General features: G+C 50.3%; 1 protein-coding gene across 1 annotated transcript in view; it reads left to right on the plus strand.

The window, feature by feature from the left end:
* LOC138767263 (glutamine amidotransferase-like class 1 domain-containing protein 3, mitochondrial) overlaps positions 1 to 19,990 on the plus strand; it is a 45,872-nt gene that overhangs the window by 25,405 nt on the left and 477 nt on the right. The window contains exons 5-6 of the mRNA XM_069944682.1: positions 409 to 501; positions 19,271 to 19,425. Of these exons, the coding sequence (XP_069800783.1) occupies positions 409 to 501; positions 19,271 to 19,425 (248 nt within the window). The remainder of the gene's footprint in view (positions 1 to 408; positions 502 to 19,270; positions 19,426 to 19,990) is intronic.

The raw sequence follows: 19,990 nt of genomic DNA on the forward strand, positions 1-19,990 counted from the left end.
CATGATGGAAACCTTTATATATGTTACAGGAAGAAGAAGGGAAAGGGGGGACATGATGGAAATCTTTATATATGTTACAGGAGGAAGAAGGGAAAGGAGGAGATGATGGAAACCTTTATATATGTTACAGGAGGAAGAAGGGAAAGGGAGGACATGATGGAAACCTTTATATATGTTACAGGAAGAAGAAGGGAAAGGGGGGACATGATGGAAATCTTTATATATGTTACAGGGGGAAGAAGGGAAAGGGGGGACATGATGGAAACCTTTATATATGTTACAGGAGGAAGAAGGGAAAGGAGGGACATGATAGAAACCTTTATATATGTTACAGGAGGAAGAAGGGAAAGGGAGGGACATGATAGAAACCTGTATATAAGTTATGATAACTGGAGCCTCATGTTGCAGATCGTCCTTCGCAGTTGATGGTGAATCCTGTTCCGTCCTTGGTGATGTCCAGAGAGTTCTCCAAGACTTCAGGCAAGAGAAGAAACCTATAGGGTGAGTCTTATCTACTCCGTGTACATACATTACATTACTGATCCTTTACTATACCTCAGAGCTGCACTCACTATTCTGCTGCTGGTGGGGTCACTGTGTACATACATTACATTACTGATCCTGTATTATACTCCAGAGCTGCACTCACTATTCTGCTGGTGGGGTCACTGTGTACATACATTACATTACTGATCCTGTACTGATCCTGAGTTACATCCTGTATTATACCTCAGAGCTGCACTCACTATTCTGCTGGTGAGGTCACTGTGTACATATATTACTGATCCTGTATTATACTCCAGAGCTGCACTCACTATTCTGCTGGTGAGGTCACTGTGTACATACATTGCTGATCCTGTATTATACTCCAGAGCTGCACTCACTATTCTGCTGGTGGGGTCACTGTGTACATACATTACATTACTGATCCTGAGTTACATCCTGTATTATACCTCAGAGCTGCACTCACTATTCTGCTGGTGGGGTCACTGTGTACATACATTACATTACTGATCCTGAGTTACATCCTGTATTATACTCCAGAGCTGCACTCACTATTCTGCTGGTGGGGGTCACTGTATACATACATTACTGATCCTGTATTATACTGCAGAGCTGCACTCACTATTCTGCTGGTGGGGTCACTGTGTACATACATTACTGATCCTGTATTATACTGCAGAGCTGCACTCACTATTCTGCTGGTGAGGTCACTGTGTACATACATTACTGATCCTGTATTATACTGCAGAGCTGCACTCACTATTCTGCTGGTGAGGTCACTGTGTACATACATTACATTACTGATCCTGTAGATCTTTTATTTAAAAATATAAAACATAACAAACCAATAATATAAATAACACAACTGTACAATACATACAAGTGCATAAAAGTCCATAAGCGTACTGGCTGGTCCAGCCTCACACTCACCAAACGCACCGCTGTATTATCCACCACACGTGCAAACTAGATTTTCCCAAAAACACCATAATAACAACACTATGAAACTTAACTAACAATAACTAACATAACTATACTCTACACTAACCCCCTGGTCCGGTTGCGTTCCACAAAATTAAATAAATGCACAAATAAATACATAGATGAATATATACATAGATCCCTACACCAAACACCATAACATTTATATAATTTATTTATTTATTTATTTATTTTTGGGCCCTGAGCTGGTCCCGCATCCCATGCCCCCAGTACATAACCCCCAACCCCAGGTGGAGACAAAATATGCAAACTATATATACAAATAAACACACTAATAATATACACACTAATAATATACACAAACATACACAGCAAACCATATTGGGGCTTCTCAGCCCTACACACAGCCCGAAAGCCCAAGATCAGTACCTGCAAGCCCTATATTCCTATACAGCTACAGCACAGCTACAGCTACAGCCACCCCCGGGTGGCGCTGTGCCCCTAACCACCTCATCCACAAGGGCACTGTGCCCCTAACCACCTCATCCACAGGGGGCGCTGTGCCCCTAACCACCTCATCCACAGGGAGGATTTTACGCTGCGTCGATACTAAACACCGTGCACTCCACGTGTGGTACCTGACCACTATGCTGACTAGGAATAAAGTGCTCCGGTCCCAGCCACCAAGGTTTCTGAATGCTCCATAGGCCCATTCCGCATAGGAGAGACGGGCCAACCTGGGCCACCCGATGGAAGCGCCCACCCTGTTGTAAACCTCTGTATTAAAGGGACAATGAAGCAGAAAATGCTCCATGCTTTCCAGCATGCCTCCACACTCCTCCCGGGGACATCCCCGATCCTCAGAGCTCCTGCACTTCAGATTGTCCCTCACATACAGTTTCCCATGGAAGCAGCGCCAAGCCAAGTCCCAAAACTTCAAGGGGATCTTGATGGAATTCAATAGGCCCAAACCAACCTCCAGATCCCGGCTTGGGCAATCCTTGAGCGCCATCCGTTTTTGGGAATGGGATGACAGGACCCTATTGTCAAGGAATTTCCTCGACAGAGTCCTAATCTCCCACATCCCCAAACCCCACCGACGAATGACCTTCAGAACCAGGGTAGCATAAGCCGGAAGATGCCCGTGTGGTGTGCGGAGATCCTTCACTTGCCCTCCTGTCTCCCATTCCTGGAAGAAAATCCGAAACCATCCCCTACAGGAGAATACCCACGGAGGAGCCCTCTCTTTCCAGAGGTTTGAAATGTTGGTCTTAAGAAAGGTATTCACCAGGAACACCACGGGGTTGACCATACACAACCCCCTTGTCTCCTCGTACGGTAAGTAATGACCATACACAACCCCCTTGTCTCCTCATACAGTAAGTAATGACCATACACAACCCCCTTGTCTCCTCGTACGGTAAGTAATGACCATACACAACCCCCTTGTCTCCTCATACAGTAAGTAATGACCATACACAACCCCCCTTGTCTCCTCGTACGGTAAGTAATGACCATACACAACCCCCCTTGTCTCCTCGTACGGTAAGTAATGACCATACACAACCCCCTTGTCTCCTCGTACGGTAAGTAATGACCATACACAACCCCCTTGTCTCCTCGTACGGTAAGTAATGACCATACACAACCCCCCTTGTCTCCTCGTACGGTAAGTAACCTCCCTCTTGACTAGGTTCAGTCTATTCCCCCATAACAGCTGGAAGAACACACTGTAGACCCGAGTCCAGAGCGGCTCTGGTAAGATGCAAACACTGCCCAGATATATCAGCAAAGGGAGCAGGAAAGTTTTGATCAGGTTAACCCTTTCCCTGAGGGTCAAAGACCAACCCTTCCACTGATCCACCCTCTGAGCGGCGATCTTAAGCCTGCTGTCCCAGTTTTGTTTGGGGTAATCCCCTTGGCCGAATTCGATGCCGAGAACTTTTGCAGACTCCTGGGGCTCTGGAAGGGTGTCCAGGAGATCAAATCCAGGATCTCCACCTCCCAGCCAGAGACTCTCACACTTATCCTGGTTGATCTTGGACCCAGATGCCTCTGAGTAGCGCTTCACCTCTGACATCACACACTGCACCTCCTCTTGGGAGGAGACGAATATGGTGACATCATCTGGTAATGGTAAGGTCCTTAATGAGGGTTTGGAAAAAACTTATGATAGAATTAAAAAGAAATGGACTATTGGAGTTTGCTCCTTTGTGGCTGTATGAGGGGTTTAGTGGGAGAGGAGGCTCAGGAGCAGTGAAAGCCTTTGTAGAAGCAGGAATAAGAACAGTTAAGGATGTAATGTTGGGAAAAGATACTAAAGGTTGGGCCACTCTGAGAGGGGAATATAAGTTAGAGGAGAAACACTGGTATGATTATGTGAGGTACACAGCGGTAATACGAGGGAACCTAAAAAGGTACCAGCGTAATATATGCGAACCGGGCCCAATAATAGGAAAACGTAGAAATGGGACAATATATAAAAATGAGGTTAAATCCCTATACTTGCATTTCATGTCGGACTATGAAATAGGTGAGAAAGGGAGGATGAAATGGGGAATGGAGTTTGGAGAGTTGGGAAACGATCAATGGGCAAGGATACTTAAAGGTATTAAGGAAGTTTCCAGGGCAGGCTCCCATAGTTATTCAATTTAATACTGTCCATCAGCTTTATTACACCCCACTTTTTCTATGTAAGATCAAAAAGTGGAAGGAGGATAAATGCCTAAGGTGTGGTGTAAGCCGGCCGGTTTTGGACATATGTTGTGGTCGTGTGGGGACCTGGGCTCCTTATGGGAACTGGTACACAGAAAAATTATGGCTATGTTAAAGATAAAGTTTGAATTAAGCCCAGTAATGGCTGTTTTGGGAGACTCTTCGTCTGTACCATGTAAGAGGAATAGTAGGAGAAAAATCCAGAGAATGTTATTTTATGCAAGACTTGTGATTGTGAGAAAATGGCCAGCACCGGAAACTCCTAGCATAAAAAACTGGGAGAACCGTATAGAGAAATTTGAAAGATGCCAATAAGTCTTGTTTTTTTTTTTTTCTACCTACCTTGGCGGGGGTGGGGGGGATGGGGGAGGTTGAGAGGGAAGGGAAGGGGGGTACGAGGGGCTTGATTTTGTATATTAAAGAGGATTTAGAATCAAATGTCTTGTGGGGGAGGGGGAAAAATAAATAATTTAATGAGATAATGTAAAGGTTTATATATATATATATATATATATATATATTTGTGAATGTGTAAACCTATGTTTTTGTACCTTTTATGTGATGGACAATAAAAATCTTATAAAATAAATAGGGAAAAAAAAAATGGTGACATCATCGGCGTACGCTACCACCCTTAGAGTGGAATCCGGCACCGCAGGGTCCATTCTCACCCCTGCCAACGGTCCACAATCAATCCTCCTAAGGAAAGGATCAACTGCAAACACGTACAACAGTGGGCTCAAAGGGCAACCCTGACGGACACCAGACCCAACCTCAAAAGAGCGGCCAATCCAACCATTCACAAGCGGGAAACTCTCTGCCCCTGCATACAAGGTCTTTAGCCAATCAACAAACCCCCCGGCAGGCCATATCTCAGTAGAACAGACCAGAGGTACTCGTGATTAACCCGATCAAACGCTTTTGCCTGATCCAAGGACAGCAAGGACACCCTACCCTGCTCCACAGCCTCCCGGACACCGAGCACAGCACAGCACTAAAGGTACTGCGGCCTGGAACAGAGCAATGCTGGGCGCCTGAAAGGAGCTGGGGTGCAAACTTCACCAGCCGATTAAACAGCACCTTTGCCAGAATCTTTCTGTCCACATTGAGTAGCGCTATGGGACGCCAATTCTCAATGCGGGACGGGTCTTTACCCTTTGACAAGATGATCAAGGCTGACCTCCTCATTGACCTCGGCAGAGTGCCCGAGGAGAGACACTCATTAAATACCTCAGTCAAGAGGGGTACCAAAGAGTCCTTAAAGGTCTTATAGAACTCAGATGTTAAGCCATCTGGACCGGGTAACTTCTTGAGGGCAAGACCATCAATAGCCACCCTGACTTCCTCTTCTTGGATCATCTCTGTCAAAACATCAAGAGAGGGGTCTACCCTTGGTTCAGGGATGGTTTTGGTCAAGAAAGCGGAGGCCTTATCCCGATCTAGATCCTTCCTCCCCAAGAGGTGCGAGTAAAAGGATCTGACGACCTCCAGGATCCCTGATCTGGACCTTTTCAGGGATCCTGTACTATCAATCAGTCCTGAGACTATTTTACTATTCACTGACATCTTGCTGTTTCTGTAAGGGTCGGGCAAGCGGTACTTCCCGTAATCCCTCTCAAAATCCAAAGATGCATGTCTATCATACTGGCACTTCATTAGCAAGGCTTTCACTCTGGAGATATCATCACGACTACCTCCAGTCGAGACAAGACGTTCAAGTTTCTTCCTCAGGCCCTGGTACAGGCGATACCTGTCCAGACTCCTGAGGCTCGAGAGCTCGCGGAAGAATCTCGCAACCCTTTTTTTGAACATGGAGATGACACCACTCTGACTTACTGCTACAAAGGCCCAGCAATGGTACCTGGCTCTGAAGAAAATCCTCAAAGGACTGTCTTATTTCCGCTTCTTCCAAGAGAGATGAATTGAGCTTCCAGTAGCCTCTACCCATCCGGGGGGTCTCTGTAACATTCAGAGAAAACAAAATTAAACAGTGGTTGGAGAACTCCACCTCAACAACGGACACTGCTGAAGAGACTGCTTCCTCCTTTAAATAAAACCTGTCTATCCTGGACCTACAACTACCCCTATGATAGGTGAATCCCGCGTGGCCTGGTGTATGCCGGATGTGAACATCCACCAGGTGAGCCTCACTAGCTATACTATTCAGGGCGACGCCATCATAAGTCAGCTTGTCTCTGGAACCTCCCCTATCCTGGGGCCTCGTGACAGCATTGAAGTCCCCTCCAAAGACCACCTGACGATTTGTAAAAAGATAGGGCTTAATCCTCATAAAGAGACACTTCCGATCCCACTTGGACTGTGGACCATAGATGTTAATAAGGCGAAGTTCTTGTCACTTCATGAGGACATCTAGAATCGGGCACCTCCCCATTTCTAACTCAATAACCCGTCGGCATTCTACCGATGCGGCAAAAAGGACCGCCACCCCGCTATACGGCTCGGCCGCAAGAGACCAGTAGGAGGGCCCATTCCTCCATTCCCTTCTGGCTTTAAATATAGATGACATGTCTGTTAGCCTGGTCTCCTGCAAAAAGAAAATGTCAGCATTAACGTGGGCAAAATAATCATAGGCCGCAAATCTAGCCGTATCTGACTTAATGCTGGCTACATTAATGGAAGCCAGCGTCAACGGAGAGGGTGCCGCCATCATGGGTGATTGAGTTCGATGGCTTTCTTCTTCCCACCCCCTTTCTTACCCTCCTCACACTCCACGTCAGAAGAACTCTTAACCCTTTTTAGTGATACTGAAGTGTCCATATCACCAGGCCTATCAATATTACTGTCCTCGTCCCCAGACTCTGGGCCAGTCCCCTCCCCTGAGGACATAACCTCCCCAGGAGAAAAAGACTCGGCGCCCCCTGGAGGCTTTGCCGCCACCTTCAGAACCTCACCCTCAGCTTCTTCCTCTAGAGAGGAAGAGATGTTGTCGAGGGCTTGGAACTGATTGGAAAGACCTATCAGAGGGGAGCAAGTCTCACCTTCCTTTGGCACTTGGACCAGGGTAGAAGATCTCAAATCTCCCTTTTTTTTTTTACTTGTACCCCGCTTACGTTTCTTCTCCTGCCATCCTTGCCAGTCATCCTCATTCGCGCTCCCACAATGGGACGACTCAGGGGTGACAGCACCTTCCTCTCTACGCAACCTCCTGACCTCCTCATTCAGTTCATCATCCCTCAGGGCCTCAGCAGCATGATTGGCCTCTGGGACAGGACCAGAGGTTCTCCCAGAAACTTGGGATTCCCCCATGGCCCTCTCCTTTTGGCGCTTATCAAGACGTCTGTCTCGCTGGTGTCGTCTTCTTGCTATTCCTCACTGGCCCCTCAGATCCTTTACCTCTGCTAGTCCCCTCCCCAGCATATTCCAGCTCACGGCCTTTACCCGCCGGGGCCAAGACCGCATTGGCAAAGGAACGAGGACAACGACTGAAAGGGTGACCTAAGTCACCACACACGTGACACCTAATCTCCGCACAAGATGCAGCATGATGGCCTACACCCCCACACAAGGCACATTTCTGTACCGTACAGTTGGCACTGAAGTGTGTGGGGTCGCCGCACCTGTGACAGAGCTTCGACTGACCCTGGTAGCAGATCTGGATACGATCTCTCCCGAGGAAGGCAGAAGATGGAATATGGGTAACCGTATTTTCTGAACGTCTGAGTTTTACCACAAAAGTCCAGGCCCCTGACCAGATGCCAAACTCATCCCTATTTTTTTGTGGAATACCAATGACCTCACCGTACCGCCCTAACCATGTCATGATATCCACACGAGAGTGACTCATTACGGGTCAAGACGGTCACTCTCTTGACTTCATTTTGGCGAGACAATGCCTGCACGGCAAAGTCCTGCCAGCCGGGCTCGTTCTTTATCAATTCATAGTTCGACCAGAAAAGCTTAAGCCCCTCCGGCCGAACAAAACTGACATCGAACTCGGGTGTACCATGAGGATGTATCAAAGCATAGATGTCAGTTGCCTTGAAGCTCATCTTCAGCAGAAGCTCAACCACCTTGGTCCTTGAGGGATATGTATCACTGCCCCACCACCGAAGACAAACCACATTCCTACGGAAACCACCCTGCCCGGCTGTAGGAAGGGACCAAGTGGTGTCCCCTCCTCTTTGTTCTCGGAAGGCAGCAAGGCCATGCCTGTCTATCCAGTAGGATAGATCAACCTCTCTTCCCTCTACATTGATCGATCTTTCCCCCTTCTTAAGAGCCTCCAGGAAACGCCGTCGCAACATGCCTTCCCCAGAGCCTGGAGATGAGGAGGGCATTCTACCTCCCCCAGCAGCGACCCCCGCATAACTTTTCCTAGGGGCCGTCACTGCTGGGGGTGCAACCGGACCAGTCCCTGCCCCTAAACCACCATCACCACCTCCCCCAATAAAATTGTCTCTAATAACTTCCCCAATCCTCCCCATAACATCACCACCACCCCCAATAACAGCATCACCATCTTCAATGACATTGTCCCCAGTAACATTACCACCACCTGCAATAACATTTTCCCCGATCACATCATTCCCACCCCCAATAATATCACCCCCCCCCATAACACCATCACTACCACCCCCAATAACACTGCCCTTGGTCACCCCACACTCCATCATTCATACACCCCGCACCCCCATCCCCTCCCTCATTCACACTGGCTGGACCAGCAGCAGATGCAGCACAGGATGATAATGAGTCTCTTGTTTTAGCATCCCGGGGCACTAGAGCTGGGACAACCTCCGCTGGCCCTTTAAGGGATCGGACAACTTGCTTGCCCGGTCTAGAGGCCATCCCAACTCTGTTCTTTTTAGTGCCCTCCGCCTCATCAGCAGTGTCTTTAGCATTGTCCACATGCCGCTGATCAGCGGGATCAGCGGCGCCAATACAAAAAAATTTCCCTTTTTGCAGTTTTTATTTGGCCAGTCTTATTGGGAGCGTCTGGAGCCACCTCAACTACCTCCGGCACTGAGTCACCCCCTCCTCCCACAGGGGAGCGAACAACAGCATCGGAGTCTGCCTTTTTGCCCACCGCTGGGCCACCCTCACTGTCTGGCCGTTTGGCCGATGCCTTCTCTGCTCCATCCCTGTTACTACAAACAAGGCTGGAGCTCAACGCCCTTTTAGTATCTGTATTCTCCCCTCACCTTTGCACCGAGTCCACTACAGAACACGGGCTGGGCTGGGTAACGGGGCTCGCACAATGAACCGACCCTGCGGCCGGCTAAGGGAGGGGGGTGTAGATGTAACTCACCACTTCTTGCTGCTTTGCCTTGGTCTTTCCCTTCTTGCCCCCAGGTGCCTCCTCTGGGAGTTCATCTCCAAACACAAAGTTCTGAGGGCACACTGGGGACTCGATCATCCTAATCTGGGCCATGAGCGCCCCTCCCTGGCCGCTGCTGTCACTGTCCTCCCCTGAGTCGGCAGGTGTCACCACCGGCTGCTGTGCAGGGGGCCCACTGTACGGAGCCTGCTGGTGTTGCTGCAGGCTGCCAGGTGGGTCTGGCTGTTGGTCTTCATCCATCTCATCGTTGTTGTCGTCATCATCATCATCCACCTGGCTTTCAGGTTGCAGCCCCATCAACCTTCTCTCTCTGTTATCAGCCATCTCCCGGAAACTGTCATCATTTATAAGTTTTTCCTTAAATCCACCACTCATCTCCCGTATCTCTGCTTTCCTCTCCTCCAAATCTCTTATTTCACCTTCAAGTCTCTACTTCCGCCTGGATCTCAGACTTCTTCCTCTTTGTAGCCTGGTTGGCCCTGGCACGTGCGTAGCGCAGTTCTGCCCGGAGCCTCCTCAGAGACTTGCTGGCTTCTTCATACTCACGGAGGTGGCTCATGACCCGGGAGCCATAGGTGGAGAGAGACTCCCGGGCCCTCTGCACTCCCCAGCCTTCCTCACCGAGGTCGGCTTCACCCCCGTGAGCACTCATCTTTCCTCCAGAAGTACCTGGCTTTCTGCTGGTGGCACTCTGCTTTCCTGAGGTGGATTCTTCCTTTTTGGAAACCTTTCGGCTTCTTCGGTTGTCCACAGCCTCAGTGGGGAGAGTAGGAATGGAATTACTGCGACTCCTGGTGGAACAACTCATCCCCGAATCCTCAGGTGTACAGGCCGCTTGCTGGCTTCTCCTGCTCCCCGGCGGCCTACCTCGGGAAACAGAAGCCTGGACCTCGCCTCCCTCGCTCATGCCTGGAAACCCGCTCCCTCCCTGGGGAGGAGAGAGCAGGCCCAGGGGCAGATCTTGCTTGCTTGGAGCTCAGGAGCAGCAGACTCGCACAGCCTCACACAGCAGGACCACACCCAAAACTAATTGGAGCTGCACTCACTATTCTGCTGGTGGGGTCACTGTGTACATACATTACATTACTGATCCTTAGTTACATCCTGTATTATATTCCAGAGCTGCACTCACTATTCTGCTGGTGGGGTCACTGTGTACATACATTACTGATCCTTAGTTACATCCTGTAATTCTTTTTATTAGAAAAATATAAAACTTAACAAGTATAACTACATAAACATAAAGGAGGCTACATCAGCCAGAACAAAAACAAATACAAAGCTTTCTGCTTATAACAAAAAAACAAACAAAAACAAATTAATAAATTCTTAAACAATATCTTTACGGGAAGGAAATCATCCCTCACACCTGCCTTACCGGCCAGTCCTGCTTCATTATAAAATACTACCAAAATCCCCCCAAGCTTACAACTATTACTACCCCACCACCGCTACTACCTACCCCACCACCGCTACTACCTACCCCACACTCACACCTCACAGCACACAGAAATGATATAGTAAAGCCGCTTTAGACCAAGGGCCAAAAAGCTATAACATGGTTTGAGCCATTCTTGACTCGAACTTAATACAGTCCCCGCTTGGACATAACTGAACAAAATAAGAAAACCAAAACTGCACATAAAGCTGCTTTTTTTTTTTTTTTTTTATAATTTAAACACACACAGCACCCCCTTACTCACACACACCCCAACACAATTCACCAACCAAACCTCCCATCCCCATATACATAACTCCCACCTAACCACACACACACTCACTAGACAACCTTAACAGTTAAGAAACTATCCCCAACTAAAACTATCCTAACAAAACAAAGTTAGTACAAATAGTATAAAAATACTAACTTAAGAATACCAGGTCTGGCTGCCTTATTTACAAAATAAATAAATAAATAATAATAATATTACAAATACAGTATACTAATAAACAATAATGCAAATAATATTGAAATTATAGCAACCATGTTACATAAACCTATCTAATACACTAACTACAAACCCCATCACCCACACCCCAAATCTGGACATGAGTCTGGGTCCATAAGTTCAGTTCTTGTCCCTCCGTGACCCATGCCAGAACCCCAAGTACTCATCCAGGGAAAAGCATACGATGTAAACCCCCCATCACCCCTCCCAACCTATCCTATACCCCATACCATATACAATAACTATAAATGTCCATAGGGCTTATTCAGCCCTCAACTTACCAAGCTACCTAAAACACAGACACCACAACACATAACAACAAGGCTCAAGTTCGGTAGCCTGTGAGCCCTTTACCGTTTATAACTGAATAGAAAATTAAAACAAAAACCTAAAGTGTCATGCACAGCCCCCCACCGGGATGGTAGACCGGGTATCATAATAATTTATAACCTATCCCTGACTATTCACCCTACCCTCTCCCTAATACTATCCCTAAATATTAATCTAACCCTCACACTCTCCCTACCTCTGTCCCTACCTACTCTGTCCCTAACCAGAATTATGGTACCTCACCCAGTGGGCTCAGTACCTAGGGCACAGAAAAGGAAAAACCTCTCCACAGGAGAGAAGCCCTACTTGTACCCAGCCTGCCATACTCCAAAGACCTGATCTTCCCGAGGTCACCAGTGATGTTCCTACAGACCTCCACCTCGGAGAGGACTCCACGCTGTGTAGATACTAGACACCGTGCGTTCCACGTGTGGTACCTAACCACTAAGCTGACTAAGAATAACGTGCAGCGATCTCGGCCACCCAGGTTCCTGAATGCCCCATAAGCCCACTCCGGATAGGTGAGACTGACTAACTGACTCCAACCTATGGAGGCGCCCACCCTGGTGTAAACCCCTATATTGAAGGGACAATGAAGCAGGAAATGATCCATGCTTTCCAGCGTATTACCACACTCCTCTCGGGGACACCCCCGATCATCGGAGCTCCTGCACTTCAAATTGTCCCTCACATATAGCTTCCCCTAGAAGCAGCGCCAGGCCAAATCCCAAAACTTCTGGAGGATCCTCTTTGAGTTAAAAAGATTTAACCCAACCCTCAGATCCAGACCTGGGCAGTCCCTGAGCGCCAGGGGCTTCTGGAAATGGGTCAACAGAACCCTTTGGTCAAGGAATTTCCTCGACTGAGTCCTGATCTCCCACATTTCCAGACCCCATCGGCGTATCATCTTCAGAGTCAAGGTAGCGTAAGCCAGAATATATCCATGGGGCGTACGAAGGTCCTTCACTCGCCCTCCTGTCTCCCATTCCTGGAAGAAAGGCCGAAACCATTCCCTGCAGGAGAGTACCCACGGAGGAGCCCTCTCTTTCCAGAGGTTTGCAATGTTAGCTTTCAAGAAGGTGTTCACTAAGAACACCACAGGGTTGACCATAGACAAACCCCCAAGTCTCCTCGTGCGGTATGTAACCTCTCTCCTGACCAGGTTCAGCCTATTCCCCCATAACAGCTGGAAGAACAGGCTGTAGATCCTAGTATAGGAAACCTCTGGCAAGATACATACACTGCCCAGGTAGATGAACAAAGGGAGCAGGTACGATTTGATCAGGTGTACCCTTTCCCTTAAGGTTAAGGACCAACCTTCTCCACTGGTCCACCTTCCGAGTGGCATCCTGGAGCCTACCATCCCAGTTTTTAGTGGGGTAATCACCCTGGCCAAATGTGATGCCCAATACTTTTGCTGACTCTTGGGGCTCTGGAAGGGTGTCCGGGAGACCAAAACTAGGATTTCCCCCTCCCAGCCAGAGACTCTCACACTTGCCCCGGTTGATGCTGGATCCAGATGTCTCTGAGTAGCAGTCCACCTCTGACATCACCACATCTGCCTCCCCTCTTGAGGATACAAAAATAGTGACATCATCAGCGTACGCTACCACTCTCAGGGTGGCTTCTGGCTCATCCAGGCTCATCCCCACCCCTGCCAATGGTCCACAACCAACCCTCCTAAGGAAAGGGTCGATCGCGAACACATACAACAGTGGGCTCAATGGACAGCCCTGGCGAACACCAGACCCAACCTCAAAAGAGCGGCCAGACCAACCGTTCACCAGCGGGAAACTCTCTGCCCCTGCATACAAGATCTTATGCCAATTGACAAAAGTATCTGGTAGGCCATATCTTAGAAGGACGGACCAGAGGTACTCGTGGTTCACCCGATCAAATGCTTTGGCCTGATCCAGGGACAGCAAGTACCCCTTCCAAAGACCCGCACTACTCCGCTCCACTGCCTCCCTGACACTAAGGACAGCACTTAAGGTGCTTCGGCCTGGAACAGAGCAGTGCTGAGCCCCCGAAAGGAGTCGGGGTGCAAACTTCACTAGCCAATTAAACAGTATCTTGGCCAGAATCTTTCTGTCCACATTGAGAAGAGCTATGGGTCTCCAATTCTCAATGCGGCTCAAATCTTTACCTTTTGACAGAAGAATCAGGGCTGACCTCCTTATTGACCTCGGCAGAGTGCCCGAGGAAAGACATTCATTGAAGACCTCAGTCAAGAGGGGAACCAAGAGGTCCCTGAAGGTCTTATACCACTCAGATGTTAAGCCATCTGGACCTGGCGACTTCTTCAGGGCAAGCCCTTCAATCGCCAGTCTAACTTCCTCTTCCCTGATCTCTTCTGCCAAAACATCAAGAGAGGGGTCTACCCCTGGCTCAGGAATGGCGTCAGCCAGGAAACCCGACATCACATCCCGATCTAGATCCTTCCTCCCCAAGAGGTGTGAGTAAAAGGATCTGACGACCTCCAGGATCCCTGATCTGGACCCGTTCAGAGATCCCGTACTATCAACCAGTCCAGTCACAATCTTACTATTCACTGACATCTTACAGTTTCTGTAGGGGTCGGACGAGCGGTACCTCCCGATATCCCTCTCAAAAACTAAAGATGTGTGCCTATCATACTGACACCTCATGGGCAAGGCTTTCACTCTGGAGATCTCCTCTCTACTACCTCCAGTCAAGACAAGATGCTCGAGTTTCCTCCTCAGGCCCTGATACACACGATACCTATTCAGGGACCTAAGGCTCCAGAGCTGGCGGAAGAACCTCGCAACCCGCTTCTTGAATATCTCCCACCACTCTGACTTACTACTACATAGGCCCAGTAAAGGTACCTGACTCTGAAGAAAATCCTCAAAGGATTGTCTTACCTCTGCTTCTTCCAAGAGGGACGAATTCAGCCTCCAGTAGCCTCTACCCATCCGGGGGGTCTCTGAAACAGTCAGGGAAAACAAAATTAGACAGTGATCGGAGAACTCCACCTCAACCACGAACACTGCGGAAGACGGCTTCCTCCTTTAAATAAAACCTGTCTAATCTAGACCTGCAGCTACCTCGATGATAGGTGAAACCCGCGTGGCCTGAGGGGGTCCGGATGTGGGCATCCTCTAGGCGAGCTTCCCAAACTATACTAATCAAGGCCATGCTATCATAAGCCAGCTTGTCTTTGGCGCCTCTCCTGTCCTGAGACCTCGTGATAGTGTTGAAGTCTCCACCAAAGACCACCTGCCGACTCGTAAAAAGAAAGGGCTTAATCCTCATAAAAAGGCTTTTACGGTCCCACTTAGTTTGTGGGGCATAGATGTTAATGAGCCTGAACTCTTGCCCCTTCATGAGGACATCCAAGATCAGGCACCTCCCCATTTCTAACTCAATAACCCGTCTGCATTCTACAGGAGCGGTAAAAAGGACCGCCACCCCACTATACGGCTCAGCCGCAAGAGACCAGTGTGAAGGCCCATGCCTCCACTCTCGCTTGGCTTTTACTAGCAAGGCTTGGTCTGTCAACCTGGTCTCCTGCAAAAACAAAATGTCGGCGTTAATACGACCGAGAAAATCAAAGGCTGCGAATCTAGCCGTATCCGACTTAATGCTGGCACAGTTAATGGATGCCAGAGTCAATGGGGGTGAGTGCCGCCATCATGGGTGATCGAGTTGGACAGCCTTGTCTCTATTTCCTACCCTTCTTTTCCCCCCCTTCCCCATCAGAAGAAGATCCTTTTGCCTTCTCTTTAACCCGCTTTAAAGATGCAGACATATCCATACCCAGATCCTCATCTGCTGACCCAGGGGCCACCTGGCCTCCCAAGGAAACTGCCTCAGAAGGAACAGGCTCGGCACCTCCTGGAGACCTCACCGTCTCCAAAATCAGTCCCTCAGCCTCGGCTTTGCCGAGGGCCTGATATCTATTGGACAGAAAGATCAGAGAGGGGTCAGTCAGGCTTTCCTTTGGCACTTGGCCCGCAACACTGGAGGAGGAAGAAGATGCCCAAGGCCCCTTCTGGCTTTGCCTCCTACTGTCGCACTTACGTTTTTCATTTTGCCCTTTCCCACCGTCCTCATCCAAACTTTCATATTGGGAGGAACTGGAGGAAATGGCTCTCTTTGCCTCCTCTTTACGAAGTCTCCTTATCTCTTCATCTAACTCGATATCCTCTAGAGCCTCAGCTGTTCCTTCTAAGCTGGCATCTGGAGCAGGACCACTGACTACTCCTGGCACCAGGGAACTTCCCAGGTCCCTGCTCCTTCTGCGCTTCTCCTATCGCCTGAGCTTAGAGGGGGTCTTGTTTTTTACCTTCTTCACTGGCACCAGTGCCCCTTCTCCTCTGCTGGTCCCCTCCCCAGGTGAGGCAACTATAGGCTCTCCCCATCTTGGGCAGCCGCAGCATTGGAGAATGAGCGTGGACACCTGCTAAATGGGTGACCAAGGTCACCACACAGGTGACAGCGAATCTGGCCACAGGCGGCAGCCAGATGACCCTCCGCACCGCACAATGCACAAATCAGCTTAGTGCAGTTTGCACTAAAGTGGGTGGGATCCCCACACCTGTGACACAGCTTCGGCTGCCCAAGGTAAAAGACTTCGATCCTATCGCGTCCAAAGAAGGCAGCAGATGGAATGTGTGCGACAGTGTTGCCTGAACGACGGAGGTGGACGGAAAACGTCCAGGCTCCAGACCAAATACCATGCTCATCCAGATTTTTCTTGGGGATGTCCGTCACCTCCCCATACCTGCCTAGCCAGGTCATGATGTCATAGCAAGAAAGTGACTCGTTGCGTGTCAGAGCGGTCACTTTCTTGACTGAACTCTGACAGGATAACGCCTTTACAGCGAAATCCACCCACACGGGCTCATCCTTCACCAGCTCGTGATTAGACCAGAAGAGATCAAGTCCCTCTGGCTTCTCAAAGCTGATGTTGAATTCAGAGGTACCGTAGGGGTGGATCAGGGCAAAGATGTCATTCGCCCTGAAACTCCTCTGGAAGAGAAGCTCCACCACCTTTGCCCTGGATGGGCACGCATCACTGCCTCTCCATACCAGACGGGCCACGTTCCTACGGCCAACCTCCTGCCCGGGTGTCGGAAGGGACCAGACTACTTCCCCATTATGCTCTCGGAATGCCCCAAGCCCATGTCTTTCTACGTAGAAGGACAGGTCGACCTCCCGGCCCTCTACTTGGAGCGTTCTGTCTCCTCTTCTTAACACCTCCAGGAGGCGCCGTTGCAAGTTACCTCCTCCTGGATTAAGAGATGAGGATCCCCTAGTTTCCCCAGCAGCGACGTTGACATAGCTCCTTACTGGAGCGGCCACCACTGGGGGGGCAGCCGGACCATCCCCACTCCCCCCAGCAACCACAGAAGAAACATTAACACCAGCATTAATCATTCCCTGCCTAGCTGGGCTGGACTGGCCTACCTGTAGTCTGGCTGGCTTTATTACATTACTACAGGATATATTAGTAGTAGCTCTGGCATTAGCAGTGGCATACTTGGCATCCCTGGGCACATTTGACTGGGCAACATGGGGAGATGCAGCATTGCCACCTGTCCGGCCCTCCGCCTCAGCCAGCACCTCTGCCTCAATCTCCTGCACCGCCTGAAGCATGGCTTCATTAATGTTATGGCTGTCAGAAATGTGTCCATGTCCATTGGTGTGTACCTGCGGCAGCAGACAGGCACCTGACTTAGTGACAGTCTCTTTACTGCTTGCTCTGTCCCCGGCAGTAAGATCATCACTGGCACTTGTGCCTTCTCCTGAAGCCTGGACACTCCTCCCTTTGCCTGCAGAGGAGCGTCCTACAGCTCCAGATCCAGCGGAACGATCGCCCACAATTTTAATGCCCGACCACCCGGGCAATGTGCCAGCCGCTGGCACTGGGGCACTCCTCCCTTTACCTGCAGAGGAGCGCCCTGCACACATCACCTCAGCCACCAAACTGTCCGCCCCCCCCCGGCCGTTCTACACAGTTACCGACCTCACTACCCTGACCAGCGAGGCCGGCGCTCTCCGCCATCTTGGTTGTGCTCTTACTGGCTTTCTGGCCCCGCTCCACAGTAGCAGAAGCGGGGACAGTCAGATTACCAGTATCTGCACCCTGAGACGACTTTGCAGCCGCCCCAGACTGCACAAAGGGAACATACACAAGGTTCACCTGCTCTGCTGGCTTCTTCCTCTTTTTTCTGCCTTTCTTCTTCTTTTTAATTAACCTCTCCATCCCCAGGTCATCTCCAAAGCTGAAGTTCTCCATGTGCACTGGGGATTCAATCTGTTTTATTTGTGCAAGCAGAGCTCCTCCAGAGTCATCATCATCACCACCATCATCCTCTGTAGAGCCTTCTCCTGAAGATGTTGGTAAGGCCACTTGTCCTGCAGGTAGACTCAGCTGGGACTCATCCACCCCTTGTGCGCTGGGGGATTTTGTAGCCAAGTCCTCCAGACTCGCTGTCACAGGGGTTTCTCCAGCTTCCATATCTTCTCCTTCCTCTTCCTCACTACTGCTCTCACCATCTGCGGAACAATCACCCCCATCCTCCTCCTTCTTCTTTGGGGATTTCATGCTGGCAAATCTGTCCGCATTGAGGAGCTTCTCTCTGAAGACATCGCTCCCCTCCAGAATAACCATCCTCTGCAGCTCCAGGTCTTTAATCTCCTGCTGCAGAGACTTCACCTTAGCTGTGAGTCCAGGCTTCTGCTTCTTTGGGGCTGAGCTGACTCTGTGCTTAGCAAAACTCAGGTCTTCTCTTAACCCCTTCAGCCTTTTCCCAGCTGCTCATACTCAGCAAGCTTTGCAGCTATCCTGGAGCCATAGGTGGCTGCAGACTCCCTGGGCCCCCTGAGACCCCACTGCTCCACCACCTGACTCTCCTGGGAGCCCCTCCGTGCAGCTGCACCTGCACCCCGTCTTCCGCTCACCTTGCTTGCAGGCTTTCCTTGCATACTTGGAACCCTGCGGCTTCCACCCGTCGCTGGAAGGGCTGGGTCCACATTGCTGCGAACCCTACTCGATCTTCTTACCCCTCCAGCCGGAGCGCTGGCCGGTAGCTTACTCTCTACACCCCCCGCCGGCCTTGACCGGGAGGTGGACGTCAGGGGATCCATGCTGAAAACTCTCCCAGGAAGCTGCCACCTTCCTGGGGAAGCAGGTGGAAAATCAGCCTCTCTCCTCCTGGAAGTCTGGATGTGTGGAGCTCAGGAGCAAACGCAGACACACCCAGTAACCACACCCTCCAGAGCTGCACTCACTATTCTGCTGGTGGTGCGGTCACTGTGTACATACATTACTGATCCTGTATTATACTCCAGAGCTGCACTCACTATTCTGCTGGTGGGGTCACTGTGTACATACATTACATTACTGATCCTGTACTGATCCTGAGTTACATCCTGTATTATACCCCAGAGCTGCACTCACTATTCTGCTGGTGAGGTCACTCTGTACATACATTACATTACTGATCCTGTATTATACTCCAGAGCTGCACTCACTATTCTGCTGCTGGTGGTCTTTCCTCAGGCTTTGCTGCATTGCTCCGGTCCTGGCCGCTAAGGTGATTCCTGGAGTGGAGGTGACTGTGGGGCAGGAGGAAGAACAAGGCGGTAAGTGGCCGTATGCAGGAACTGCCAAAGCCATCCAGGCGCTGGGAGGAAAGCATCGCCCCAAAGAGGTGCACATATCCTTCTACTAGAGTTCTGTATATAATGCAAGGGGGGCGGGGTGATTGCCAGGGAGGGTGGAGAGGGGGAAGGGGTGACTGTCAGGGAGGGTGGAGAGGGGGGGACTGCCAGGGAGGGTGGAGCGGGGGGAGGGGGGACTGCCAGGGACGGTGGAGCGGGGGGTGGGGTGACTGTCAGGGAGGGTGGAGAGGGGGGGGCTGCCAGGGAGGGTGGAGCGGGGGGAGGGGGGACTGTCAGGGAGGGATGAGAGGGGGGCAGGGTTACTGTCAGGGAGGGTGGAAAGGGGGGGGGCTGGTAACTTAGGGAAGGTGGAGAGGGGGGCAGGGTGACTGTCAGGGAGGGTGGTAAGGTGGCATGTCACTCAGGGAGGATAGAGAGGGGCGGGGTCACTGGGGGAGGATGGAGTGGTGGAAAGGGGGGCTGGGTCACTTGGGGAGGATGTAATGGTGAATAAAGGGGCGGGTTAGTAAGGGAGGGTGCGGTGGAGTAAGGGAGGGTGCGGTGGAGTAAGGGAGGGTGCGGTGGAGTAAGGGAGGGTGCGGTGGAGTTAGGGAGGGTG

Source organism: Dendropsophus ebraccatus, chromosome 11 (genome assembly GCF_027789765.1).
Source record: "Dendropsophus ebraccatus isolate aDenEbr1 chromosome 11, aDenEbr1.pat, whole genome shotgun sequence".
Taxonomy (NCBI): domain Eukaryota; kingdom Metazoa; phylum Chordata; class Amphibia; order Anura; family Hylidae; genus Dendropsophus; species Dendropsophus ebraccatus.